Source organism: Asterias amurensis, chromosome 20, assembly GCF_032118995.1.
Source record: "Asterias amurensis chromosome 20, ASM3211899v1".
Taxonomy (NCBI): Eukaryota; Metazoa; Echinodermata; class Asteroidea; order Forcipulatida; family Asteriidae; genus Asterias; species Asterias amurensis.
Window position 1 is genome coordinate 11,774,210 of NC_092667.1, and position 27,975 is coordinate 11,802,184.

Here is a 27,975-nt window from a genome sequence, read left to right on the forward strand (position 1 = left end):
TCATTAAAAAACGTAATAATTGGTAGCTCCTAGCTGCTTATGTCGACATTGCAAAAATTATTAGTTTATGACATTCCTCTTTGTTTTTTATGTTTTTTTATAGCTCGACGGCTGGCTGGTGCCCCCCCCCGGCCGCGCCATCCCACAGTACACAAACAAAGGTGCAAGGTACGGCGTGTGTGCTGATGTAGGTGACTAAAGACGCCGCCAAAATTTATACGGGGGTGTTTGCTATTTTTGTATAAAAAAACATTGATTCGAAGACACATATTGTAGTGAAAAAAGGTAATTTAAAGAGTCTAGATCTATTTTGAAAATAAATAAATTGTCCATTTTATTTAATGTCAGAGATTTGTTTTTATATTGAATAATACAGTGTCAAACTTTATAACTACACCCCAATTTGGAGCAATATATCAGCCCAGGCCCTTTTAAGGCGCAGCCAATCAACAAGTCTCTTCCCCAAGCATGGTGTATGTGGACCAATCAGTGGGCTGCAGGAGTGTGGTCTAAAGATTGACAATCGTGTGGCGCGAATCTCGATTTTGGACCGGCAATTTCCCACCAAATTATTTCATTCTTGTTGCTGCTCCCGCCCTGTTAACTTCTCCAAAACCTCACTAGTTTTAGTGTCATTTACACAACCCCCATTTAGAAAATCTTGCACGAGTGTCAATTTGGTTTATTTTCTTTAGCCTGCCAATATTTTATCCGTCAATATGTTGTCTGCACACTCACCGGAATCAACTAAAAACCTAGCAAAGAATTTACAAAATTTGAGAGTCAACGACCAAGAAAACCAGGTAAGTTTTCAACATTTTTGAGACTTTCAATCAGTCTCATTGTTCCAGCTCACTTCAAATAAACACTGTGTTTTATTAAACGTATGAACACTTAAAGTGTCGAGTATAAAAGCAAAATGAGGCAAGATTTGCCGAGTGTTGCTTGTGCCTTTTTATGCCCGATTTTGAAGAAACCTTTTTGGACATGTTGGACGGACAATTTCACCGTCAATTGGGCCTAATTCTTTATCATAATCATGTTTATATTTCTTGTTTTTCATGTTTCTTCAGCCGCCAAATGGATTGAAATCGAGACCAGCTCTTGGGGACTCAACAAACCTAAAACAGGTGAGTGAGTACGACAACCTACAACTAATTCAAAATGTTTCTTTGACCTTCCTCTGGGAAGTTTGGGTTAGGTAATTTTTCCGTTGGCATCGTTAAATGCTTGTGTAACAGCTGATCGGTTGTTTACCTAACAAAGTCGTTGAGCTTGGCGCGCTGTGTGGACAATGGCGGGAGATCGATTGCGTATTGTCTGGTTTCGCCCGGACAAAAGAGATGAATATTCAGAAGGATTATCTAGCAGGCGCAAGGACTGATGTTCAAGATGTTGTTATCGGGTTATAATCGATGAAGCGTAGTAAATTGCAAATCGGTTTCCTGCCTTGCCAAGAAGATTGCATGACTATGATATGAGTTTCTAAACATCTAAACATTCTAACTAACTAATAAAGCCAAAAATCATGTAAACTGTCTAGTCATATAATTATGCTTGATCAACAGGTTAATTGAGTCAGAATTGTGTAGGCCTCTTTTAAAAAAAAGGTTTTCTTTCTTTGTTTTATTGTCATAAATTCTCAAGCAAATAAGCAAGGCACTCTTGTTTAGTTAAAAAAAGCCTTTATTTTGATCTGTGTTTTCCCCCTGCAGTGAGTTATGGACATGATCATTATTTTAATTTAAAAGTTCATTTCAAATCTCGGAATGTGCACAGATTTATTGCCACTTTTCTTTCATCATGATCAAACAACCCCTGCTGAAATTGATAAAACTTTGCATACAAAGACTTTATAATTTAAAGATGATAATGTGGCATATTGAAGTGAATGTCAATGTGCCAAGTGACGTCGGATTAAAGAGGCACTTTCACTTTGCCAAATTCAAGCAACACAAGTATTTTGCTCTTATTTTCCCCCAAGATTTCCAATTTGAATTCTTCAAATCGTTTTAAATTGATTTATGATTAATTCATAATTGTTTTTTTTCCTACAGAATATTATTCCCACAACAACTAAACCAAAGAAAGTAGAAACAAAGAAAGAGTTAACACCAGAAGAACAAACAAAGGAGGATGTCAAGGTAAGTTTTAACCGCCCCCCCCCCCCCCCTAAAAAAAAAATAAATAAAATAAAATTAAAAAAATTAAAAATCCCCAACAGAACACGAGACAAACTCCAAGAAACTGAAAAATTGTCTGTCGGATCAAAATTAAATTTTAAACCTGATAAACTAAATTGCCCGAGTAAAAAGTGCGGTTTATCACCGCAAAATGGCAACAAAAATGTGATTGAGTCCAATCTTACTAAACACGTTTTCTCCAGGATCAAAATTCATAAAGTTTTGCCATACAATAAAACATGTTCTCTTGAATTTGATTTTTTTTCAAACACCTTTTATCATTATTGCCAACAACTAACATATCTTACATTGTGTAATTTTGTTCACTTTTCCAATTTTATTTATCCTTTTTTTTTGTTTTAACAGCAATTTCAGAAAGAACAACAGCAACTTATACAAGATGAGCCGCTACTACGAGACAACCCTCATAGGTTCGTCATCTTCCCAATCCAGTACCAGGTAAGAATAAATCTCATCAACATTTGGACCCAATTTCGAAGAGCTGCTAAGCTAAAAAATTATGCTTACTGCTAAAAAAAAAACGGAGCAGCAGAAAACATTTATCGGACAAAATACCATGTCACATGTACCGATTGTGAGTAAGAGTGGTGGTAGTCTGCTCAAGGGGAAACCCATAGTAACAAAATATCTAACATAGGGGCAAGTGTGTGTAATTGAAAGGAGATTTATTGAAACGAACAGAGTCAAATCTAGGCAATTGTGCTAGTAGTTGGCTACTAATTCCTTATTTATTGGCTACTTATTCCTTATTCATTGGCTACTAATTCCTTATTTATTTCCCTGAATCAGGACATTTGGGCTATGTACAAGAAAGCTGAAGCTTCCTTCTGGACTGTAGAGGAAGTGGATCTCTCTAAGGATAAACCAGACTGGGAGGATAAGCTGAAGCCTGATGAAAAGCACTTCATCTCCCACGTCTTGGCTTTCTTCGCTGCCAGCGACGGCATCGTCAACGAGAACCTGGTTGAGAGGTTCAGTCAGGAAGTACAGATCCCGGAGGCTCGATGCTTCTATGGCTTTCAGATTGCTATCGAGAATATCCACTCGGAGATGTACAGTCTACTCATAGATACATACGTCAAAGACCCAGTACAAAGGTTGGTGTGAAGAAAAAAAAGCAAGTGGGAGAGTCACAAGTTTTGACCAAAAACAGTTTGAATGTTCAGGCCTGGAATCTTTGAAAGGGCAAGGCCAATTTCCTTTTGCAAAGGGCACACCCATTGGACAATCTTGAAGTCTATGTGAAACATTTGAAGGGGCACCAAGGCATCATGACAACTGAAGCCATTGCCTCTGATCCCTCTGTAAATTCCAAGTTGTTTTTTCAAAGAAATATCTTCTCAAGGGTTAGAGTCTATCCTATCAGCAAGTTAAACTTCTGTAAACAACAGTTCAGAAATCTGTCCAAACTATTATTGCATTGCCAAGTAATATGCCAATTTCAAATTACAAAGGTTTTTAGGAAAGAAATAATAGTAGTTCAAATGTCTTTCAAGATGGAACTCAACGAGACAATTTTTTGAAGTGTTCCTTTTTTATTTTTCCTTGCATCAGGGATTTCCTCTTCAATGCCATCGAGACGTTACCCTGTGTCAAGCAGAAGGCCGACTGGGCGTTGAACTGGATCGGGTCCGACACGACCACGTACGGCGAGAGAGTCGTGGCTTTCGCCGCTGTGGAAGGCATCTTCTTCTCTGGGTCGTTTGCGTCGATATTCTGGTTGAAGAAAAGGGGTCTCATGCCTGGATTGACGTTCTCTAATGAGCTCATCAGCAGAGATGAGGTAGGTGTACTCGTCGAGCTTCAAAATGGTTAAAAGTCTTGAGTGATATGTTTCGTAATTGAACACTTGGTTGTTTTGAAAACAATGAGCCGGCCATTCCACTTGCTGAGTCAGCAAGATTTTTACTCGAACGAATGTGGCGTTTGTGTTGCCGACATGTAAAAGCACTGTACACCCCAGGAGTGAGACATTTTGGACTTGTATTTGAATTCAGTCCTTTTGCCTTCTTAAAAGAAATGCTGTTATTTTCTCTCCTGGTGACAAACAAGTCTTGTTCTGTCAAGGATACCATTCCAAAAGCTTGAAATATTTACCCAAGTGTGGTTATCAAAAGGTGAAAATGCCATCGTTTCAAAATACGTCCCTTGTACTTCCATGATTTAGATCCTGGTTTAAGACTTTATGAAGCCTTAACTCGCACTCGTAATACTCAGTGCCTCAAGTTCTTAAATAAAATCCCCACGAGTCTGGTCCAGTGTGATTCAAATCCATAACTAAGACGCTGTTGTCATCTTGATACAAAAATTCCATTATTAACAAAAGAGTATCATTGTCGAAACTTTGCAGGGTCTCCACTGCGACTTTGCTTGTCTGATGTTCAACCATCTCGTCCACAAACCCTCGGAGGAGCGTATCAAGTCGATCATCGCGGAGGCAGTCAAGATCGAGCAGGAGTTCCTTACGGACGCCCTCCCGTGCTCCCTCATCGGAATGAACGCTAAACTCATGAAGCAATACATCGAGTTTGTTGCCGACAGACTACTCCTTGAACTGAAATGCACCAAGGTAAGCTTCCAAGAACCACGAGGATCAAGTTCTGATCAGAAATCGTTTAGTTGCAAAGTGCAAACAAAGCTTCAAATTGTCATGTAAACGACATAAGACAGGGTGTCCAAATTTAAAACGGACGCCAAAGCACCCCTGTCGATTTCCGACAGTTTAACCAAGTTGTACGATTGGAGATGTGAATGAACATGTTGACATCCAAAATTCATTGAGACTAGTCCCAACCAGTTTCCAAAAACCCTTTTCAAAGAACTGGTGATTAACAACTCGACATTTCCAACAGTATAGACTGTATTGGATAACTCCTTATTGCTATGAAAAGTCGCCATCTTGTAGGGCAAACCATACATGTATGCGCGTCCAAACATGTACATCATCGAAGCACGCAACATTCCCGGTTTGATTTCATGCATGCACGCACACGCACAGACGCCATCTTGTAGGTCATATATTTGAGCCGCTTGACATCATATTTAATACGGTCTATACTCTAGTAGTCCTCGGGCGAATGCAGTGTATAATTGGTATCGATTTAAAATTTTCTCTCTTTTTTGTTTTCCCCCCTAGGTCTGGAATGTAGAGAACCCTTTTGACTTCATGGAGAACATCTCGCTAGAAGGCAAGACGAACTTCTTCGAGAAGAGAGTCGGAGAGTACCAGAAGTCGGGTGTCATGGCCGCCAAAGAGGACTCCAAGTTTACTTTGGACGCAGATTTCTAAACGACACTAGTATCTAGAACAATTTTAAAAGGATGGCCGACGCTCAAAGTTATATCCAAGTGCGATCCTCCACGCTCGTACTTTGGATTGAAAAGGCTCCTGAAGATGGATGGAAATGGTTATCTCGAACATGGTGCTATAATTGAGTTTTAACCACGTGTTTTAAGATATTCTTCTCCAGGAAAACCAGAGTTTGATGATTGGAGTTTTAACTGTCCCCTTCCCCCGTTACATTTTTATCACCAGGGTATTGGCAGGTTTTTTTTAAACACGACTGGCTGTAGCTCTGCACAAGAAGGTAGAACATTGCAAGATTTAAATGGGCCAATGTAGGTTGAGTTTTCACCGATACAGGGCAGCTTTGATAAAATTGCAATTTTCTTAAAGATACAGAAGGAAATTTTTTATTTGAGCACAACAGAATTTTTTAACGTGTATTTATTGTTTGAATTTGAAAGTTTAGTAGTATTATTCGAGCATCGTCTTGTCTTGTCTTTTACCGTAATATTGACCTGTAATTTAAAAAGGTTTTTTTTCCCCGTCGTTATTTATCCTGTGACTTTTAATTGCCTAAACAGTAATTACATAACCAGCTTTCACTGCCAGTTTTTATTTTGACTAACAAGTTTTTAATTCAGCTTAATAGATTTCCAGTTGATGGTTCAATTATTTCAGATTGTTCTGTTACATTGTGGGGTTGCATGGCTGAACAAAATTTCATTTCGCATGGAATCAGAGATTGTTTCAATTTGGTCAAATAATTCCACTTCAGTAATTTTATCACTGGTAATTTAAACAGACTGAACAAAAAGGGACCAAAATGCTGTGTACATGTACTATGTTTTATTCTATTCTATAATTATGAACATTTATTGTATATTGTGTAGTTAAAATTTTATTTGTACTCTGTACTGGTAATGCCGTATGTGCCTTGACTTAAGTAGATTTTTTTTTTTCAAGTTTAAAAACAATTATAGCTTAACTCGTAGGATTTGATCTGAAATTTGTAAGAGTGATCAGTTTTTTAAGAAAAGTAAAGACATCCCAAACAATTACTGTCCCCAAATACCTTTTTTGACAGTTAAACTGTTCCAGAAAGTCCTGAAGGTCTTATGTCAAGTGTACTTAAAAACATTTAGTGCAGTGTACAGCGTACATTCCCTGAATGTTTTTCAACTTTCGAATGACCTCATTGCAAAATATTTTTTAGTCAAGCAATTTTTACATTTCCAAACGACTGGTCATTGGTAAAAGCTGTATAATGTATTTTGTAAAGCATGGACAAATACTTCCATTTTTTCAGGAGGGATGTTCAATTTTTACTTTCTGTTCACAAGTGTAAATAGACAATTGGCAATCTGCGCCTATGAATAAATTAAATATAAATTCCAAAGAATGTGTCCTTTTTTGTTATTTTGTATTTTAACTTTCATGTACGTTTATTGCCTTTTCTGGACATAGCACAGTTTGGATACTGTACAACTTGAAATGATGTCCAACAAGACTCCAAATTGTCCAAATTAACTCTTCATAACAAATGTTATAAGAGGACGGCAAAATGGCAGAAATGAGCTTTGAGACTGCTCTGGCAGAAACTCAATATCAGTACTATAAAACTAGTACATGAACATGAAAATGAACTCTGACCCTAAAAGTATTGACCCATTTCACCTGACATCAAAAAAATCTTGAATGTGCCATACTGGTGGGCAATTTCATACTGCGGCCATTTTGTAAGTTGACAAAACGGCTCGCGTAGAGCGTTCAATAAACACAAACTCCATAGCGTACTTCATATTCAACGCGCGTACAGAATGGCGCGCGTGTCTACTTGTGGCCCCGTCGCGTTTGTGCAAGCAGAATCACCAGTGCGCCCTCTAGTTCTTATAACTCTATGACTATTACCCTAATAAAGTTGAAAACTTTAATCTTTTAGAGACCATAGAAGCCACAAACCGCTAGTACCAAAATGCCTAGAAAGATTTGAACTATTTCTACTTCATGATCTGAATTGACATTTCCCATGTTATAACATAGCATCTATGATTCTGAAAAACAACATTTCTGATTAACATTATATTTTTTAGACACGCTTAACAACAAAACCAAGTCTGGGCGTATGGTGATGATGTCTTATTGAATCCATAACATCATGAAAGAGTAAGACGGAGGCAATGTGATCAGCAGGGAACACACCTAAAATAAACCAATGGGCAAACAGAAGACACGGGTTATATAAATTCAAGAAGTTACTAGTTCTGTGATAATTTTATTTCTGGTTTTAAAAACAAGCGTGTTTTATTCAAACTCTGTGAGACCCGACATAAACATAAACAAACAGCATATTCAACACAACCAAGTATTACATTTAGGTTCTAAAAGGACATGTTGCCATGGGACATTCTTGCAAAGGTTTACCTCTCACACATTTGCCATAAAAATGTATCTAAATGCAAAGTTAGGGGCAGATGTTACAATATCTTAAAGCAGGGCAGTGTATAAAAGCAGTTCATGTTTTTACTTGTATAGATAAGATAGTTTCAACGGACACCTCACTGTGTGTAACAACAGCTCTGCTCATTACCGAGTAAGTTTTAATGCTACCACTAGTGCCCAGTGCCTTTAAAAGATTCAGGTACTTTTTTGAAATGTCCATAGATTTACATTAAACTTACAGGGTTTGAAGATAATGATAGTGGAAAGCTTCCCTTCAAATCTTACTTACTAAGGTGCTGTAGTTTTTGAGAAATTAGTAAAACAATGTCATGAAAATACGTTTGTAAATGATAAAAAATAATTTTCGTCTCATGAGATGAACATTATTTTCATGACCTTGTTTTTCTCATTTCTCAAAAACTACAGCACCTCAGCACGTAGTATTTTCAGGGAAGCTTTCTATATCATTATCTTCAAACTGTGTAAATTTAGTGTAAATCTGTGGACATTGTGTTTTTTGTCCTACAAAAGTTACATAGACCCTTTAAAATGGAGCTCTTTGAACATTACAGCCAACTGTTTTTTTAATTAAAATTTTCACTTACAAATAATCTTGTAATGCAACATTTTCTTGAGGGCGGTTTCTCTTGACATTGGGTGGGGCTCGGATTTAGAGCTGAGGATAGCCACACAACTGATACAAAATAATCCCCACCTCTCACTGGAATTATGTTCTATACCTCATAAATTTTATTTTCACTAAAAACATTTCAGGTTCTCTATGTCATGTCTAATGTAACACTATAAAGTAGCATTGTGAACGACTTTTATTGAAACAATTTTTAAACATGAACACTGTCAAGGGACACCAAGGCAATGAACAGGGGCACATATTCAATGACGGGGCACCAAGGCATTGACAAGGAGCACAAAGGCAATGACCAGGGGGGCAGCCAATGCAATGTGAGGTATCAGGCCTGTATGGGATCGGGGGTGGATTTCACAAAGAGTTAGGACTAAGTTACTCGTCCGAACTTAGGACTAGCCATTCGTTTTTGATTAGGACTAGTCCTAATTTGACCCCAGGTACACCATAATCAGGTTTGGAGTCGAGTTTACCCAATAATGATGGATTTTTCTAGAGCAAGGAGGGAGTTGTGGTTTTAATGGGTGTGTTTGATTAGCTTCCTGTGTCGACTCCACGGTGCTCATTCGGGAGAGCCCCTGACAAGAGCTAATCGAACGATCACTCACCCTCTCGTGGTGACGTCATGCACCTTGGGCTAGCCCCTGACAAGAGCTAATCAAACGATCACTCACCCTCTCGTGGTGACGTCATGCACCTCGGGCCAGCCCCAAGTGACCCGTTCCACAAGCAGGGCACTTGGGGCTGACCCGGGTGAGCCCCTGGAATGACGTCAAAGCTATTCGAACAGATCAGGGGCAGATTAGGGTCGACCCAGGGAAGCTTTTCAAACACACCCTATGATAATTATTACTATCATCACATTGTGCATAACATTGTTGTGATACAACTTTATGTGCGGAGACATGCATGGTGAATCCGCAATAAAATACTTCAGCTTACGACCACCTCAAACATGACTACAGTGATGAGTGTATTCTCTATTTATAATGACTTAGTCTAAACCACACACAGTCACAGGTTTTTTTCATTCTTTTGTTTTCATTCAGAGTAGCAACGAACACAAGGTACACAAGAAAATTGCACGGCAAACGATGCTTGAGTAAATAAAAACCAACACAATATGAAAATAATTTACCAAAATATAACTCTTCAAGTAATCGAGTATTCTTCACAGCTGACAAAAAGAATTAAAGGCAGTGGACACTATTGGTAATTACTCAAAATAATTATTAGTACAAAACCTTTCTTGGTGACGAGTAATGGGGAGAGGTTGATGGTCTAAAACATTGTAAGAAACGGCTCCCTCTGAAGTGACATAGTTTTCGAGAATGAAGTAACTTTCCACGAGTTTGATTTCGAGACCTCAGATTTAGAACTTGAGGTCTCAAAATCAACCATCTAAACGCACACAACTTCGTGTGACAAGGGTCGTTTTTCTTTCATTATTATCTCGCAACTTCGATGACCGATTGAGCTTAAATTTTCACAGGTTTGTTATTTTATGCATATGTTGAGATTCATCAACTGTGAAGGCTAGTCTTTGACAATCTAAAATAGTGTCCACTGCCTTTAAACTTATCAGAACATCACAATGTGCAAAGGTTGTGCTTTATACATTGTAACTACCACAATGTCATCCATTATTTGTAAAAATATTACATAAATGTACAAAATTACACAGGGAATAATTGTTCCAAGTAAACTAACCACAAGGTGAATTGGCAGTTATAAATCAATTTTAGGGTGAACAAAGACAAACTGACTAGCGTGGGATTTGAACCAGCGACCTCTGCTAAAATTCTCAGGCTAGTGGCAAAGTGGCCAAGAAGGTTTGACAATCCCTTGGGGTTACTGACACATTGTTAAAATTACTGGCCAGGTGGTCGAGCTCTTAACATCCACTGGAGTCAACATATGACCAACAAAGTCCTATATGGGAACCTACCCAAGCTCTCAGCAAAAAATCAGACAGAGAAGGATGCGTTTTGCTTGCCACTGCTACAGGAACAAAGACGAACCAGTGTCCAATATTGTTCAGTGGACCCCTAAGCATGGGAGGAGGAAACCTGGTAGACCGGCAATAACTTACACTGACATTCTCAAAATGGACACAGGACTTGAATCAGCAGATTTCAAGTCGGTAATGTGGGACAGAAAGGCTTGGGGAACCATCGTGATTCGATGACATCACACGACTTAAGCAAGTAAGGTCGAGAGGGCAGTAACCAATTCTCCCAATTTAATTTTGAAAAAGAAATCCCACCTCATAGCCAATAAAACTACTGATGAACACCCAAAATGAATTACTTTAACATAAGTAACTAATACAAACACACTGCCATGTTTGCTAAGAATAAATTATAGATGAAGACAGTGGGGGTTTTTGGCAGTGAAAGATGTTTTCAAAATCAGGATGGGAACAGCGCTCATATTTGAAGACCATGACCTCTCATCGCTAGCCCCTAAACTCTCACAGGGCTAGCCCCTGAGCCAACATGGCTAGCTGCTGACCTTGCATGGCTAGCCCCTAAGCTCTCACACAGCTAGCCCCCGAGCTCACACACCTAGTCCCTAAACTCACATAGCTAGCCCCCGAGCTCACATAGCTAGCCCCTGAGCTCTCATATGGCTAGCCCCTAAGCTTTCACACAGCTAGCCCCCGAGCTCACACAGCTAGCCCCCTAGCTCTCATAGTTAGCCCATGAGCTCAAACAGCTAGCCGCTGAACTCGCATAGCTAACTACAGCTAGCCGCTGAACTCGCATAGCTAGCCCCCAAGCTCACATAGCTATAGCCCCTGAGCTCACATAGCTAGCCCCCGAGCTCACATATGTAGCTAGCCCATGCCACAGGGTCACATAGCTAGCCCCCGAGCTCTCATCTCTAGCCTCTGAGCTCACTCACATAGCTAACCCACGAGCTCACATAGCTAGCCCCCGAGCTCTCATCTCTAGCCCCTGAGATCTCACAGCTAGCCCCCCGAGCTCACATAGCAAGCCCCCAGGCTCACATAGCTAGCCCCTGAGCTCTCATAGCCAGCTCCTGCAATCTCATGGATCGCGTGACTTGTCTTGCAGCTAGCAACCGAACTTTCATGTGCTCCCCCCTTGAAGAGCTATCACCTTTGACAACAACGAAGGCCGAACATGCCAGAGTTTATAAAGCTTGCCAGCAAGTCTTTTTTTCTTCTTCAAATGTGACATGTAGCAAATCAAATTGATATACGATGTCTTTCCCAGAAAAATGTTCACTGGAAACTCTCAAGAGGACGTGGAACCTGCAGCTGACCTACTGCACATAGTTTCCCCAATCGTGCCTCCTAAAACAAGACATTCAGATCCTTCAGATTGATGCGCCGTTTTATGCTGAGAAGATGTCCTCCCATCGGGCCAGGCTCGCTTCGACAAAATGTCCTTCGGCTGAGTCACATAATGTCTTCCTTGGGAACAAGAGGTTTGGAGAGAATAAACCACTATCCTTCTTTAACCTATGGTAGTGTACATGTATTTACTATATCCTTTTGATATTTACAGACTCGTCCCCTTGGTGGTGCTGTTTCAAGCTGGTGGGAGGTCGTCGTCCTCGTCGCAGCATCGACACCATTTACATTTACAGCAGAGGATGCATGGAGCAACGAGGAGGAGAAAGGGTGAAGCAAGAAAGAGGAGAAGGCCAAATCCAGCGAAGATTCCAATAACCTGAAATCAATCAATCAATCAGTCAATTAATCAATCAATAAATAACCTTTTTTCACTAACCTTGTTTTATGGTAAAGATTTTCTTAGTCTACTGACATGAATTTATTGTAATTGAATAAAACATAGATTATAGGCCAAGTTTTGAAGAGTAATAAAGAAATAAATATAATAATTTATTAATCAATCACCTAATTAATCAATAAATTAGGTAGTTAAAAATTCAATCAATTAACTTATCCAGTGACCAATTAATTTATCAATCAATCAACTAATTTATCAATCAATATATTTATAAATTATTCAATATTTAATCAATCCATCACTCCAATCACTTGAAATCAATAAGAATAACATAATAAAAATACCAAAACTTATACAGCGCTTTAATCATGTAGACATACTCTAGGGTGCAGAACATGGCCCTAGTAAAAAACGTACAAGTACAATTGTATGGACAAATAATACAATAAGAAACAGAATTATAACAATATAATAGGAGTAAAAACCTTTACATTATTTAGTAAATTTGCAAAACATTCAATCTGGGCTGGAAGCAAACAGCACAACAATATTTTCAATAATAACTTTAGACAAGTTGACATAATCCTTCTGGTGGCACGCATATCAAGAAACATCTGTGGTGGAAACCAAAGTTAAAAATAAACTCTGGGTTATTGTAGAAGTTGTTTCTATAAATATTGGTTAGAGTACATTATACCAGGAAATGACAGAGTTCAAGCGTATCCTAAAATAATCTTCACAGGAAACAAAGCCTCTTCAACTAAACACAAAATACTGACCGCAATAACATACTCTTTCCTTTGTGACAAACACAGCAGCAGTATTTGATTAAAGCCATTGGACACTTTCGGTACAGAAAAAAAAAGAAAAAAAAAAAAATTCACAGATTTACACATAACTTACAGGGTTTACAGAAGGTAATGGTGAAAGACTTCTCTTGAAATATTATTCCATGAAATGCTTTACTTTTTGAGAAAAAATTTAAACAATATCAATTCTCGATATCAAGATACGGATTTATTTGAAACAAATGTCATGACACGAAACGTGTGGAAACAAGGGTGAGTTTCCCGTAATTTTCTCCCAACTCCGATGACCGATTGAGCCTAATTTTTCACAGGTTTGTTATTTTATATATAAGTTGTGATACACAAAGTGTGGGCCTCGGACATTACTGAAAGTGTCCAATGGCTTTAAATCAAATTAATGGCAAACATTTTATGCAAATGACAGATTAAAAACAGAGTGTAAAAAGCTGAAAACCGGTCATCACTTGCAGCTCGGCCCTTCATGGCAAAACAGCCAAACTCAAAAATGTTGATCTATTATAGGATCATTTCTGGGTAAATTTAGTTTTTTTTATTATTTTTTTTTTTCAATTTCAAAGTTTCACAGACATACTAATGTATGGATGTGAATACAACATATCGTATGTTGGCCCCTTTTTACACTTTCATCCAGTGTTATGGCAAAACAGATTATCTCTGCACCTGCTTTTCTCAATATGTAATTGTTGGAGATTTTGCCATGGCCGAGCTACCACAGCCCCCCTATCTGTGGATTATAGAGTGTCCCTTACTCTTGACTACCCTTACCTGTGTTCTGTGCCATATGACAGACGCTCTGGAATGCCCGAGTTTGTTCTTACATGGCCCCTTATCATAGTGTCGCAGTAAAAAGTCGTCCTGCAAGAAGGATTTGTAATAATCAAATAATAATAATAGTGAAAAATTATAAAACGCACAAATCCAAGAAAGTGCTCCTGACGCTAAATACAAACAAAAACATACATAAATGTACACTTTATATAACCAAAATTAAAAAAACGTTAAGCCAAAGCTGAGAAAAAATGTAGAACATGTGGTATAGAAATACAATACAAATGCAATATCTAAGAAAACAAACCATTTACTCAAAGAACTCAAAGAAATTTAAGTGGCAACAGAATAAAAGTAAATAAAAACCCACAAAACATTGGGTGCAGTACAACATAGAAAACATTGGCAAAAGTGAAACACCAATAATTTAGAGTCAAGAATAAACTTTCAGCAAGACTTAGAGTCAATATTAAACTTACGTCAAAATATAAAACAAAGAATAAACATTCGTCAAGAGTTACAATAAATTTGTCAATATTTAGAGTCAATATTAAAAATTCGTCCAGATTTAGAAAAAAGAATTAACTTTTGGCAAGATTTTGAATCAAGAATTAAACTTACGTCAAGATTTGCCAGACAGTACCAACAGAATACGTGTTTACATCTTTTGCACATCATCTGTGCGCACCCCTCATCTCGTTCAATCGGTATATGACACATCGGACAGCGTTTAATCTTGGCTACATCCTCGTTGTCAAAGGGTAAACTACAAGAGAACCACATCAAATATTATTATCTGCTTACAAGCGAAATCTGTTTATTAAAGTAAAGGACGTTCTTGAGAACGACCTTAGCAACATCCTTAGCAGCAGTAGTAGCCACAGCTGCAGCCGCCAATTCAGATTAAGCCTTCATTTAAAGACACTGGACACCAGTCTTCTCACTTGGTGTGAAAATTTTAGCTCAATTGGTCGTCCAAGTTGCGAGATAATAATGGAAGAAAAAACACCCTTGTCACGCAAAGTTGTGTGCTTTCAGATGCTCGATTTTGGGACCTCAAAATCTAATTCTGAGGTCTAGAAATCAAATTCTTGAAAAACTACTTCTTTCTCAAAAACTTTGTTACTTCAGAAGGAGCCGTTTCTCACAATGTTTTTTACTATCAACAGCTCTCTATTGCTCATTACCAAGTTAGTATTAATGCTAGTAATTATTTTGTGTAATTACGGATAGTGTCCAATGTCTTTAACTTACCCGAGCGCTTCCAGAACATGAGAACTTGAGCTGGCCTTGTGTGTCAACGTGCCCATGTATTCACCACATGACAGGTTGGCGTGCCAACGGGATTTGCAGATTGAACAGAAATTTGTACCGCACTATAGAAAAAAAACACAGAAAAGAAAAAACATCCTCAAAAGAATTATTTGACCGACTTGAAAATACTTGTTTAAAGGGTTTCTGCAAAAATATTTAATGGCCTGACGTGTCAACCCGAGCAGAGTCTTTCTCAAAGGCTAAAATTGGGATTTCTAGAACTGACAAAATAGTCCAGGAAGTGTTCATGTTTTGTGTGATCAAACCTGGGCCAAATTTTTAAATAAAGCTGTTGAGCAGAAAGTACTGCTTGACAAATTTCTTTGCTAAGCAAAAATTGAGTCGGGCACCAGCCACAACAATGCAAACTTTTAAATGTAATTTGGGCTGATAAACTGAATCTGCTAAGCAATACTATTCTGTGTTTAGCAAGTTTTTTGTGCTTACAGGTTTTATGAAGATGGGCCCATAACAACCCTACAAATTTGGGCCGATTCCAGTGAGTAGGTCAAAGAAATTAGTAGAAATGTAAATGTTCAACATAAAACACAATGTCCTTAATTTTGAACCAGAATCAGCAGTTACATTTTGTTTAGGTTTCCAGCTACGTACATTTATTCAGAATATGACTTCACTTTACAGGCAAGTATTTCACAGAAAAAAAAAAAATGTTTTTAAATGCATAGGGTATTAACTTCATGATAATCAGTAAGTTTTCAGACTACATGTATAACAATATACATGTATATTATCCTGTAAATTAATGTATTTTTAATTTATCCACCTAGTTTTGTTTTATGTGTTCTTTTGATGAAGTCGTAAAAAAAAAAAAAATATTACAATGTTGAAAAAAATATGCATACTCACGGTCGGGCAATGCACCGGCTTAGCTTTAGACGGGTCTCCGTTGCACACATGACAGATAGTCTCACAGCCGACTTCGGGGCACCAGGTTCTGCTCGGATCAAGGTCTACCTCTGCAGGAAAATGAGATTGGCGGGCGTGTTACCATGGTAACCTAATGTTGTTTGGCAATGAGAAAGTGGAAATTATGTTCTCAGATGCTAATAAAATGCGAGGGTCCTTGGGCGGTTCGGAATTTTGAGACGTGTTTAGGAGGATAAATGAGTAGGGATGCATGGGTTCTTGACCATGCTAACAAAGTCCAGATGATCCCATGTATTTTTATTACAAACATTAGGCCTACTTATTACTTGTTTATTGTCTTTATTGTCTGTGTCTTGTTTAATGTTTGCACAAATGTGGTTGTTTCAGCATTCATGTTTTTTTTATAGTAATTGGACTAATGTTTTTTTCTTCTTTGTATTTGATAAAAACAAATGATCTTGTTCTTGCTAGGAATAGACAACCCATTAGGCTCCGCCCACAACTCAAGTGTGTGCAAGAACATGGAGCCTCTCCAATGCCTTTCTGCACAACTCTACTGTGTGCGCCAGGCATACGCGCAGGCATGTCGGACTTGATTTGTCGAACCTTCGTTGCGTTGTGATTGGTCAATACGCAATAGGGCGGAGCTTAATGGATCGGTCTTTTGTTCAAACAGCATTTCACTGAAAGGCTTCCCCAGAAATAATCAGAAGTTTTAACTGTTTACTACTTATTTTTAAAATTATAATCCAACAATACATACAAAATAAAATAGGTTACCCCAGCCAATTTCAGCAAAAATTAATACAAATAATTAAATCGCATTAAAATGCATTATGATCTTACTATACATGTACATTGTAGGGTGTCATTCGTGTGTATTGTAAATAAAAACCTTTCTTCTCATTCAGATTCGTTCCAATGGGAGACTTTGGAACGCTAGGTGGCAGCAGACTTACCAGGTAAATTTCCATTGTTTACGTAGTTCTGAGCGTGCGAACATTACCAAGAACAATGGATTTTTACCTAGTAAGTCTGCTGCCACCAAGCGTTCCAAAAGTCTCCCATTAAATTACACTTCAATTTTTACCCATTCTTGCCAGGTGTTTAACTGGCCCAGGCCAGGTGTTTAACTGGCCCAGGCCAGGTGTTTAACTGGCCCAGAACCACTGTTAGTTAGTTCAGTAATGTCAACAGAAAAGTATACTTATTATTCAACGTCAGAAAAACGGTGCAGTAAAATGACTTGCAGCAAAAACAGAAAGCAGATAATGAAGAAAAAGTCAATTAGTTACACAAAATTAATACAGGTAGGGAAACAGGAAATGATTGATAGAAAGATGCAGGTATCATTCAAGAATTGTGTCCCATCACACTGGTCGGGCCGGCCGTCACTCACAGCTACTAAATAAAAATGAAATATTCATCATTTTGGTAGAATATTATTTCATTTTTTATTTATTTAAAGATGTCAGATTTTTGGCCCCAAACATTAAAAAATAGATTGTTTTGAGTGAATGGTATTTCAAAGAGTATCACCCGCTCTGACCAAAAAAAGTTTAACTTTTACTTTTAATGGTCAGGAACCTTGACAAAAATTTAAAACGTTTCTTATAAAACACATAAGAATTGGTCACGTGATATATTGGGATCCCGACAAAAACTAATTTTGAGCACTTTATTTCACTGCTACTAATAATTGGCGGACTTTTTCGAGCAATGGCTCAAATGAATGCTTGTAACTTTCTTGACCCCCATCAAAATACGTATTGAATTTTAAATCAAAATTTTTGGGTCAAATCGGCAAAAAATCTGACATAGCATCTTTAATCAGAAGCCAACAACAACTTCCAAGATAACAAAACACATAAGGTTTTGTTTAATGACACTGGACACTATTGGTTATTGTCAAAGGCCAGTCTTCTCACTTGGTATATCTCAACAAATGCATAAAATAACAAACCTGTGAGCATTTGAGCTCAATGGTCGTCGAAGTTGCAAGATAACAATGGAAGAAAAAAACACCATTGTCACACAAAGTTGTGTGCTTTCACATGCTTGATTTTGAGAACTCAAGTTCTAAATCTGAGGTCTCGAAATCAAATTCATAGAAAATTACTTCTCTCTCAAAAACTCTGTTGCTTCAGAGGGAGCCATTTCTCACAATGTTTAATACTTTCAACAGCTCTCCCTTACTCGTTACCAAGTAAGGTTTTATGCTAATAATTATTTTGACTATATACACCAATAGTGTTTGCAGCCTTTAAGTATTCAATCCTGAACATTTCTGACAAAATTCAATCACTGGATAACTTTTCATTTTCCTTCGCCAGAGTTTATTTTGCCAGACTAAAAAGAGATCAGAGAAACTTACCGAGCTCAAATTTGACTTGCTTGTATCTCTCAAACACTTCACTTTCAACAAGAAATTTTACCTGTAGCATAAAAGAGAGAAAAATAAATGATACATAAAAACCAATTCAATTAAATGTTTATTGTTTTATTTGTTTTTTAAAACATTTTTATTTTAATTTTATATATTCACTAATTTTCTTTTTTCTTCTTTTTTTTTTGGGGGGGGGGGCAGTAGACAATTCTAAGGCTGCACTGAAACCTGCATTTAGGTATTGTTAAATGTACACCTTAGAGAACCGATGAAGTAACAACAGATGCAAAGAGCTTTTGGGAATGCAATCCTCAGTGCTAGAGAAGACCGTGTTTTTGTAAAGTGTCTTTTTTTTTTTTGGGGGGGGGGGGTTATAATACTCTGTTCCTTGCTCTATTGTTTCACCGGGCAGATGTGAACAAAAAGTATGAATTCAGATTAAAGTCTGACATTCCTCATCCCCGAACTTACACAGCTAGAGAAGAATTTTGGCACTATCCTCGTGAGAGGAGTGGGCAATGAGCATTGAGCAGAGCGATGAAATAGGGCTTAATATTCAAGGTTTTTCTCTATACATGTAGTCATCATAAACCACTACAATTACAGACTGAGCAGTGTCATGGGTCCAGTTACATAATAGACATTGGTTTGTTAGCGAAATGAGAAACTTACAGAGGGGAATACAGAGTAAGATACACTGTACAAAATGTTAAGGTTAATTCTGCTTAGGTCAGACCCCAGGGGCAATACAGTGTGCATGTACGTCGAAGAATAACTAATCGAACATTGCCATTTGTAAACACGTACAGGTACAGTATAATTATTTATAAACTTTGCCATGTTTAGCCCAGGGGTACTACTTCATGTCAGACATTACACCTTGTCTTATTTATTTCACAAGAAATATATTTAGGCGGACAAAAAAAACCTTTAAAAAAAACCAGTTGATCGTCCCGTCCCTCCGTCTTTTTGGAGGCTGCATCCTTGTTTAAAATAATTTTTGATTTTCATTTTGTTTCTTCAAAAAGACACATTTTCTGTGTATTTCTCATTAAACTTACTAATCTTTGAAGACTTTGTATATTAACTACATAAAAGTAAATGGTGACTTCAAACTGCAGAACTGGTGGCCAGTTTGGAATAAAATGAGTGGCGGCCATCTTTGAAAGAAATTTAAAAAATAAAATAAAAAGGCCCTCATCCTCCTCTTTTGGGAAAAACCTGAACGGCCAACTGGCATTTTCTTTTACTTTGCCTTAGTAAGTATTATATAACACCCAAGCAGATCCTTGCCATTTGATTGGAGGATTGTCCGTCACGTGATAGCAAATAAAAGTACTGTTGCATGCTGAGTAACTCACCGTGCTTTTTCGTTCCATCCGAAAAGTACCATTGCACACTGCCAGCGTGCAATGGTACTTTTCGGATGGAACGAAAAAGCTGAGTAAAAACATCACTGCGTGCGCATTCATTTTGTAACGCAGCAGTGTTACTGCAAGGTAGTAAAATTGCTAGCGATCGGCTTCTACAATTAAAAATTGTAGGCCTACTCTTTGTTTGTTTTGAAAATTGTATCTTTCAATCAAAATGACAAAGATCTACTTGGATGTTATATAAAACAAATACCCTAATGAATGTTTTTCATTCGTGCAATGGTGCGAATATGTTCATTCGTTGAAAGCTGGAATGTTCCATTCAACTCGGCTCTGCCTCGTTGAATGGAACATTCCATCTTTCAACTCAGGAACATATTCGCACCATTGCACTCATAAACATTCATTATGTGTATACTAGTGGGAAACCTGCGCTAGCGCTAGCGCTACCCAGGGGTCTCCCTCTAGCAGAGTTTTAAATTTAAATTGGCCGATTAGCACACTGACTTGTAATTGGTAGACCTGATAGTATTTCAGCACACATTCTAATTTTTACATCCCTGTGGAGACCTCTTTTATTAAATTGTGTCAAAATCAAGCGCCACAACCTGTGCAACAAGGGCGTTTTTTTTCCCCCGTTATTCTCTCGCATCTTGGACGACCAATTGAGCTCAAATTTTCACAGGTTTGTTATTTTATGTATGTGTTCAGATACAACCAAGTGAGAAGACTGGTCTTTGGCAATTACCAATAGTGCCCAGTGTCCTTTAAACAAGCCATTATTCCCACATGTTTTGTTAACCCCATAAATCGATGACCTGTTTCTGTTTTTCTATTGTTTGGACTAAGTTTTCTAAGCCACATCCCATCGGTTTTGTGAGATTTATCAGTGTATAGTAGTGAACGATTTCCCTTGTATTTCATATTTAACAAAATGCTCCAAAATCATCACTTTTGCATATTATGCAAAAGTGATGACCCCCGAAGAATATAAACATATCTATCAATTCTTAGCATTCACTGTGCACAAAGCATGTTTACTCAAACATGTCAAAATAAAAAAAAACTGCGTAGCAAAAAGAAAACGGTCACAATTATCTACTACAATGTGTGTACATCAGGCTCCTACATTCAGCAAAAGAAAAACAACTTTAAAAAAACAGCAGATGATTTAAAAAACAACTAGCAACACTAATTTTACAATGACTGATAGTATCAAAACTGTTTTCTTTTCAAATCAATTAAGCAGGAAATCAAAAATCAATTAAGCAGGAAATTAAAAATCAAAATCAAATGTTTTTTTTTTTGTCAGACATAATATTTGGCCCATGAAAAAAGTAGAACAAAGCAGTACATTGGCTGTTGTTTGTCACTGTTCAAAAACCATTTATTTTTGCTGAGATTTGTGGGTGCAAAAAAAATCGCAAAAAGCCACATCATTTTTTGATTGGGATATTATTTTATCGACCAAATATTATTACAATGTAGAGCCAATCGAGAAGAGAGAATACAATGAAGAAATTTCAGTTTTAGATGTTGGAGAACAACTCAAGAGAATTATTCTAGGGAAAAACCCACGCAGTCATGACAGATAGTGACTGAAAACCCAATCCACAAAGTGCCCCTGGTGGGATTCCAACCAGGGTCCCAGAGGTGGAAGGCAAGGCAAGACACCAACTACGCTAAACCTGACTGCATCAGTGTTTGACCCTTACACATTCTTCCCCCCCCCCCAAAAAAAAAGGTCAAGTGAATTGAGATTTGGCCATTCCGTAGCTTCCATGCTCCCTTGTGAACAAAACTAGCTGATGTAATCCCCCAGGCATTTTCACTGGAGAAATATGTTGCAACATGGCACAAAATGCTGTATTGAAATATTGTACAGAAAAGTATTCTTTGTGGGTATGACCTTTCACACAATAGTACAGTGCTGTTTTGTCCAAATATGGTGGTTCAAATGTAACGATAACACAGGCTGACAGTGTATAGCTTCTGGACTTTGTGGGGCTTGTATAGACCTTTATTATGCTGGCTCCATCTTGGTCATGTTCCTCGTATCGCATAACAACAATGAATGCTAATAATCATTTTGCAATTAGGAACCAGATTATTTTGTTCTTCCAGCCTCGATTTGGTAACATTGGTATTTAAATGGGAGAAATTCAAGATGGCTGCACCGTCATGAAGGTCTATTGTAGTGTGAAACTTCTAACTGAATTTGAAGTATTCATTGTTAACTGGGGGAGGGGGGGGGCATTAACTTTATCAAACCCTTCTTTTGCTCAATTTTTTTATATCTCATTTGAGAGGGGAGGGCGGGGGGGTAGGGGGAGGGGGAAGGGGGAGGGGAAAGGGTTCTGAGGCGGGGAGGGGACACCCACCAGGCAGAGGAACTAACTTACTGGCATAAATGAAAACAAATCTTAAAGGAACACGTTGCCTTGGATCGGACGAGTTGGTCAAAACAAAAGCGTTTGTAACCGTTTTTTATAAAATGCATATGGTTGGAAAGATGTTTTAAAAGTAGAATACAATGATCCACACAAGTTTGCCTCGAAATTGCGTGGTTTTCCTTCTACTGTGCGAACTAACATGGTCGGCCATTTATGGGGGTCAAAATTTTGACCCCCATAAATGGCCGACGTGTTAGTCGACGAGGTAAAAGGAAAACCACGCAATTTCGAGGCATGTTTGTGTGAATCATTGTATTCTACTTTTACAACATCTTTCTACCCATATGCATTTTATAAAAAACGGTTACAAAGACCAACTCGACCGATCCAAGGCAACGTGTTCCTTTAAATTGATATTGTTGTGTTGTTTCCAAGAGGCGTGCACTGGGTTCTGCCTAGGATTTGCTGGGGTGAACGCTTCTCTGGAAACCATTGCGAGATGAATCAGTTACATACATGTAAGATCATATAAACAGACTCGATTCAAAGAAGTGCTCAAAATTAATGGCTTCGGATACCATTTTTACTGGTAAATACCCAAGTTGACATTTTGTTGAAAACCTTTGAAAGGAAATTGCAAGTGTAATTTAAAATTTTCGAAAATGTGCAGTGGTTAGAAACAGAGTAAACCCTTCCAGTGGTGGTTGGAGAATCCTGAGTGCCGGGCGGGTTTTCCAGCATCCCACATTGTGGGTAGAACCCTGACAATGTTAATATAGCCAAAATAGTATTACAAACTTCAGTAAGGGACACTGACCGCACACATCATGTACAAGACGTTTGTCACAACTGGTGCTGTAGTGTAATGCCAAATGCATTTTCTGCTCCACCTATCATGACATGAACTACATCCATCTACGCTAGGAGGGCATTATAAGCACCGTCAAGCAATTGGGCAGAAACTGTGACAAACTGGCATGCTACAGTAGATGGGCCTAGTTTCATTTTCATTTGTAAACAATTTTAGGTAAGAACGAGGAAAAATTTACTAGAGTGCGACTCAAACCTTGTTTTTTGGATTAACGTTAAAACTTCTGGCTCCCAAATGAGAAAGAGGCAGAATTACAAAATGTGGGTTTCAGGGAACAGCCAAACATAGGGTGTTCTGGCTGAGCAGTTAAGAGCATCGAATTCTGGTGACCGAGTCATCAGAGTATGGGTTCGAATCCCGGTAATGACACTTGTGTCCTTGAGCAAGATGCTTTACTCTTCACCCAGTGGTAAATAGGTACTCGCAAGGTTAGAGCTTGATATTACAGTGTATGTATGAACAAAGCCTTTGGAGCACCACGGCTATATACTTCTCCAGGAAGCCAAGACAGATTAAAGGCAGTGGACACTATTGGTAATTACTCAAAATAATTATCAGCATAAAACCTCGTTTGGTAATGAGTAATGGGGAGAGGTTGATAGTATAAAACGTTGTGAGAATAGGCTCCCTCTGAAGTGACGTAGTTTTCGAGAAAGAAGTAATTTTCCACGATTTTGATTTTGAGACCTCAAGTTTAGAATTTGAGGTCTCGAAATCAAGCATCTGAGAGCACACAACTTCGTGTGACAAGGGTGTTTTTTTCTTTCATAGTTATCTCGCAACTCCGACGACCAATCAAGCTCAAATTATTACAGGTTTGTTAATTTATGCATGTTGAGATACACCAAGTAAGAAGACTTGTCTTTGACAATTACCAATAGTGTCCATTGTCTTTAAAGGAATGTTATTGGTGTAGTGAACCAGGGCACTAATGTAAAACATCTTGATACAGATTGTAAAATGCCATAAGTTCCAAAAAAATAAGACAGTGCAGAGGCATAGAATAGTTTCTAAAATAAAAACCCAAAGTGGTAAACAAAAAAATGTCAAAAATTCAATCCAAAATTCCTCCTTACACTCCTCTATAGATAGGAGGGCATTATAAGCTCCATCAAGCAATTGGTCAGAAACTATTACAAACTGGTATGCTACAGTAGTGGGCCTAGATTCATTTTCATTTGTATACAATTTTAGGTATACTTATGTAAGAACAGTAAAAAGTTCACTCGATGACGTGAACCTATGTGTTCTAGATTAATGTTTCCGGCTCCCAGCAAAGAAGGAAATATGAACTTAGGTTTTGTGGAAACATGGAAAAGTTTATAGCATTATGCCAAACATACATACAGGGTGTCATGAACAAGCGGTTAAGAGCATCAAACTCAAGTTCTCGTGGTTAAGTCATCGGAGTATGGGTTTGAATTCTGGTCAATAATAATAATAATAATATCGAAGTCTTATATAGCGCACATATCTACCAAACAAGGTACTCAAGGCGCTGAGTATATACAAACTTTCAGAAAGATAGGTTATTGCAGTGATGAATTTTGAGACCCAATTAGTTAGCACCTTATAAGGGTTTACAAGGTGCTACAAGGTGTCAAGACACGCTTTACTATTTCAATTAAATTAAATTAAACTAAATTAAATTCAATGCAATTCAATTCAATTCGATGCAATTCAATTCGATTCAATAATACGTTTATTCAATACTCTTGTTGCGAAAAGAACAATTGTGAAAATTAAACAGTGGTTTCACCCAGTGGTATAAAACGAATGATTATTACAAAAGTTGTGAAAAGTTCCAAAAAATAACACAGTGCAGAGGCACGGAATATTTTCTAAAATAACAAACCAAACTTCAACCCAAATTGTTATACCTCGGTAACAAACTGTGAAGTGTGATTGGTCGAGAACCGATCATGTGACGCGCAACAAAAACGCATGTTACATGGCTCCACTGGCCAGGTAACATGAAAAGTGATGTACACCGGTGTACATCATCACCTTGGTCGATTTCCAGCGCTGTGTACGAAACAACCGCGGGTACGAGGGAATTGTTTCTTGTTCGTCTGCTAATTAAACAATGAATCGTCCGTCGTAATAATGTTTGAAGATGAAAACAGAACTTCGAGAAGAGGAATAACAATTATACAAAGGTATAACAAAACAATTGTTGCACGCTGTGACTGGGGTCCATGGGTTTTGTACACCCTCGAGGGGAAATGGCACCCTCGGCTTCGCCTAGGGTTCCATTTCCCCCCTCGAGTGTACAAAACGCCATGGACCTTGTCACAGCGTAAACAATTATTTTGTTATACCTTTATAGTTTGGTTAGCATTGATTTGAATGGGAGATATAAAACAAGATGGCTGACGGTATTTCCCCCTTACCTCATTGCCAAGGACTTTACCCTGACTGAACTTCCAGCCTCAATTTGGTTAGCATTGATTTGAATGGGAGATAAAAAACAAGATGGCTGACAGTATTGCCCCTTACCTCATTGCCGAGGACTTTACCCTTCTCTCTGCACGCTGCATCAGGGCAGGTTATACTACTGATGGCACTCTCCTGGATAAGAATTGACAAGTACTGACGAAGACACTGTCAAAGACAAAGAATAACCGTTTATATTATCGTTATTCTGGCCTTGAATTTCAGTCTTGAAGGGGCACAGGAATTTTCCTCCGGTAAGAGGAACTTAACTTGGACAGTAGAACAAATTAATGTCTCTTCAGACTAGGTACATGTTATAAACTTTTACAACCATGTTACAATTTAGCAAGGGACCCTTGCTAAATTGCTCTAGTGTGAAAGGGGCTTTACTTTCATGGACTTCATTATTATTGAGAGAGATTTGTAGTGACTTACCAATATACAATACACACAGCTACATCCTTGCATTTGGTGCATTTCCTTCATGGGATATTCACAAAGGCACAGTTTACATGTTATAAGGGGATCCAGCGCTAGTTCGCCACTCACTGTACTGATTGCCATGGCAATGCTTGGTTGATAAAAAACAACACTGGATTGCTGGAAACAGTAAAGAAGTCAACCTGAAGATTTCTCTACCTCCGCATCGGAGACTGTTGTTTTCTGTGCACTGTATCTGTAGGTCTAAAAGAAAAGGCAAAACATTAAAAAACCTTTAATTTAAAGGTAACTTCAACGGAATACACAAAGTCACCAGTGCCCAGTTTCATAAAGCTGTTTGACTGACCCCTTGCACGCACGTCAACCGCAGCGACTGTGTCACGTTCACCATTTTGGTAGTCAATAGGTTTACATACACGCCGCGTCACCTAAAATGCGCACTTCACTGAACAACGCACGGTGACATTGCTCACCAATATGGCCACATCCAAGATTAGTCTAATGATGACGCCAGGTGAATTGGTCAATAGCAGAAAATACACCGCATTGAGTATGACGTCACCATTCAAATATACCTGCCCTACAACATTGCGTCTGTGAGCTTGTGCTTGTCGTGTGCCATAGAAATCAAATTTTGATGTTGGCGTTTAGATGCAATCAGGTCTGCCCTACGATATAGCAATTTTCATAGCAACAAAGGGGTTAGTCGATTCGGTCTATACTGCTTCTAAGAAAATATCTTGGCTTAGCAAATTAATCATTAGTGGGGCACCGGTCCCAACAATGTGAACTTCATGGAATAGTGGTCGGTAATCGACTTCTGCTAAGCAAAGTTTTGTCTGTTTTGGGGGCTCCATGAGTATTGGGCCCCAATGTCCCTTTTTCCTCATTGACAATAAGGTCTTCACAAAACTGGCTTACGGCATGACACGGCGAAATGTGCGGAAACAAGGGTGGGTTTTCCCATTATACACTTTCGGAACAGAAAAAATAAATAAAAGTTCACAGATTTACAAATAACTTACTAAAGGGTGTACAGAAGGTAATGGTGAAAGACTTCTCTTTTGAAACATTATTCCATGAAATGCTTTACTTTTTGAGAAAACATTAAAACAGTTATCAATTTTCAATAGCGAGAATTACAAATTTATTTTGAACACATGTTCGTGACACGAAGAAACGTGCGGAAACAAGGGTGGGTTTTCCAGTTATTTTCTCTCGACTCCAATGACCACTTGAGTCTAAATTTTCACAGGTTTGTTATTTTATATAGATGTTGTGATACACGAAGTGTGGGCCTTGGAGAATACTGTTAACCGAAAGTGTCCAATTGCTTTAATAATAATATTGGTTTATTATTCAATTAAAAAGTTTAATTCAATTAAAATAAAAAACAAAAATTAAGCCAGGGATATATAAAGTGGTGGCCTGAGGATGGGAACCATAAGTTATAACTCGACCGTAAATGATTCTAGCTAGTTCTACCTCTATCATCAAAATTAATATTGTTGATTCAACCTCCACACCGTGACCGCAACACTCGGCTCAGCTCGGTGCGTACAACGCACACAGTACAGTCCGCAAACCACAACAATTCGTGAATGTATAGCGACTTCAATTCTTCAAGGAAACATTTGTATCAAATTAAATTCTTCACGTTTATAAATATAATTATACTCACTTCCTCATTCCAAAAAGTAACCGGCAGAATTAATTACTTGATGGAGCATTCTTGGGTACATAACCATCAGCAAATGTTAAAAATGTAGTGAGAACAATACATTGCAATTGTTCTACTGTACGTAACGTGAAACACACAATTTTTACATTACAAATTAATTGTGTGTACGTTTTTTGTGATGTAGCCGACTTAACTTTCTAATGGGTATTTTTATCGCCACTTCCGGTTTCAACGAGTAGGTGACTTTAAATGGGGGTATAGTTCTTGCAGTCATCAAATGTTGAATCAAAACCAAAA

General features: G+C 38.1%; 2 protein-coding genes across 3 annotated transcripts; one reads left to right on the forward strand and one right to left on the reverse strand.

The window, feature by feature from the left end:
* The first annotated feature begins 531 nt into the window (after positions 1-531).
* On the forward strand, positions 532-6,889 carry LOC139952451 (ribonucleoside-diphosphate reductase subunit M2 B-like). Its single transcript, XM_071951585.1, has 8 exons — positions 532-803; positions 1,074-1,130; positions 2,058-2,144; positions 2,550-2,642; positions 2,994-3,301; positions 3,759-3,987; positions 4,555-4,773; positions 5,341-6,889. Exons 1-8 carry the CDS (start codon positions 720-722, stop codon positions 5,491-5,493), a joined length of 1,230 nt encoding a protein of 409 aa, XP_071807686.1. The 5' UTR covers positions 532-719; the 3' UTR covers positions 5,494-6,889.
* An 884-nt stretch (positions 6,890-7,773) lies between these two features.
* Positions 7,774-27,955, reverse strand: LOC139952384 (probable E3 ubiquitin-protein ligase RNF144A-A). Of its 2 annotated transcripts, XR_011787888.1 has the most exons (10): positions 27,679-27,955; positions 25,992-26,240; positions 25,620-25,724; positions 18,472-18,532; positions 16,077-16,186; positions 15,150-15,271; positions 14,517-14,661; positions 13,893-13,982; positions 9,273-12,276; positions 7,774-9,206 (listed from the first exon to the last, which is right to left on the reverse strand). XR_011787888.1 is itself a non-coding variant. In XM_071951499.1 (9 exons), the coding sequence occupies exons 2-9, from the start codon at positions 26,118-26,120 to the stop codon at positions 12,136-12,138; spliced, it is 903 nt and encodes a 300-aa protein (XP_071807600.1). In that variant the 5' UTR covers positions 26,121-26,240; positions 27,679-27,955; the 3' UTR covers positions 7,774-12,135. The 2 variants fall into 2 exon arrangements, 1 of the variants encoding a protein (XP_071807600.1); XM_071951499.1 differs by having other exon boundaries at positions 7,774-12,276.
* Between the last annotated feature and the right edge of the window lie 20 nt (positions 27,956-27,975).

What these genes read in the sequence shown, in the direction of transcription:
- LOC139952384 (XM_071951499.1), bottom strand. Translation starts at nt 26,120, where the DNA reads ATGGCAATCAGTACAGTGAGTGGCGAACTAGCGCTGGATCCCCTTATA. An exon ending in GCTGTGTGTATTGTATATTG is followed by an intron (nt 25,725 to 25,991) that starts GTAAGTCACTAC and finishes TGTCTTTGACAG; the next exon opens with TGTCTTCGTCAGTACTTGTC. An exon ending in GCAAGTCAAATTTGAGCTCG is followed by an intron (nt 16,187 to 18,471) that starts GTAAGTTTCTCT and finishes ATTTTCCTGCAG; the next exon opens with AGGTAGACCTTGATCCGAGC.
- LOC139952451 (XM_071951585.1), top strand. Translation starts at nt 720, where the DNA reads ATGTTGTCTGCACACTCACCGGAATCAACTAAAAACCTAGCAAAGAAT. An exon ending in TCAACGACCAAGAAAACCAG is followed by an intron (nt 804 to 1,073) that starts GTAAGTTTTCAA and finishes ATGTTTCTTCAG; the next exon opens with CCGCCAAATGGATTGAAATC. An exon ending in AGCTCATCAGCAGAGATGAG is followed by an intron (nt 3,988 to 4,554) that starts GTAGGTGTACTC and finishes GAAACTTTGCAG; the next exon opens with GGTCTCCACTGCGACTTTGC.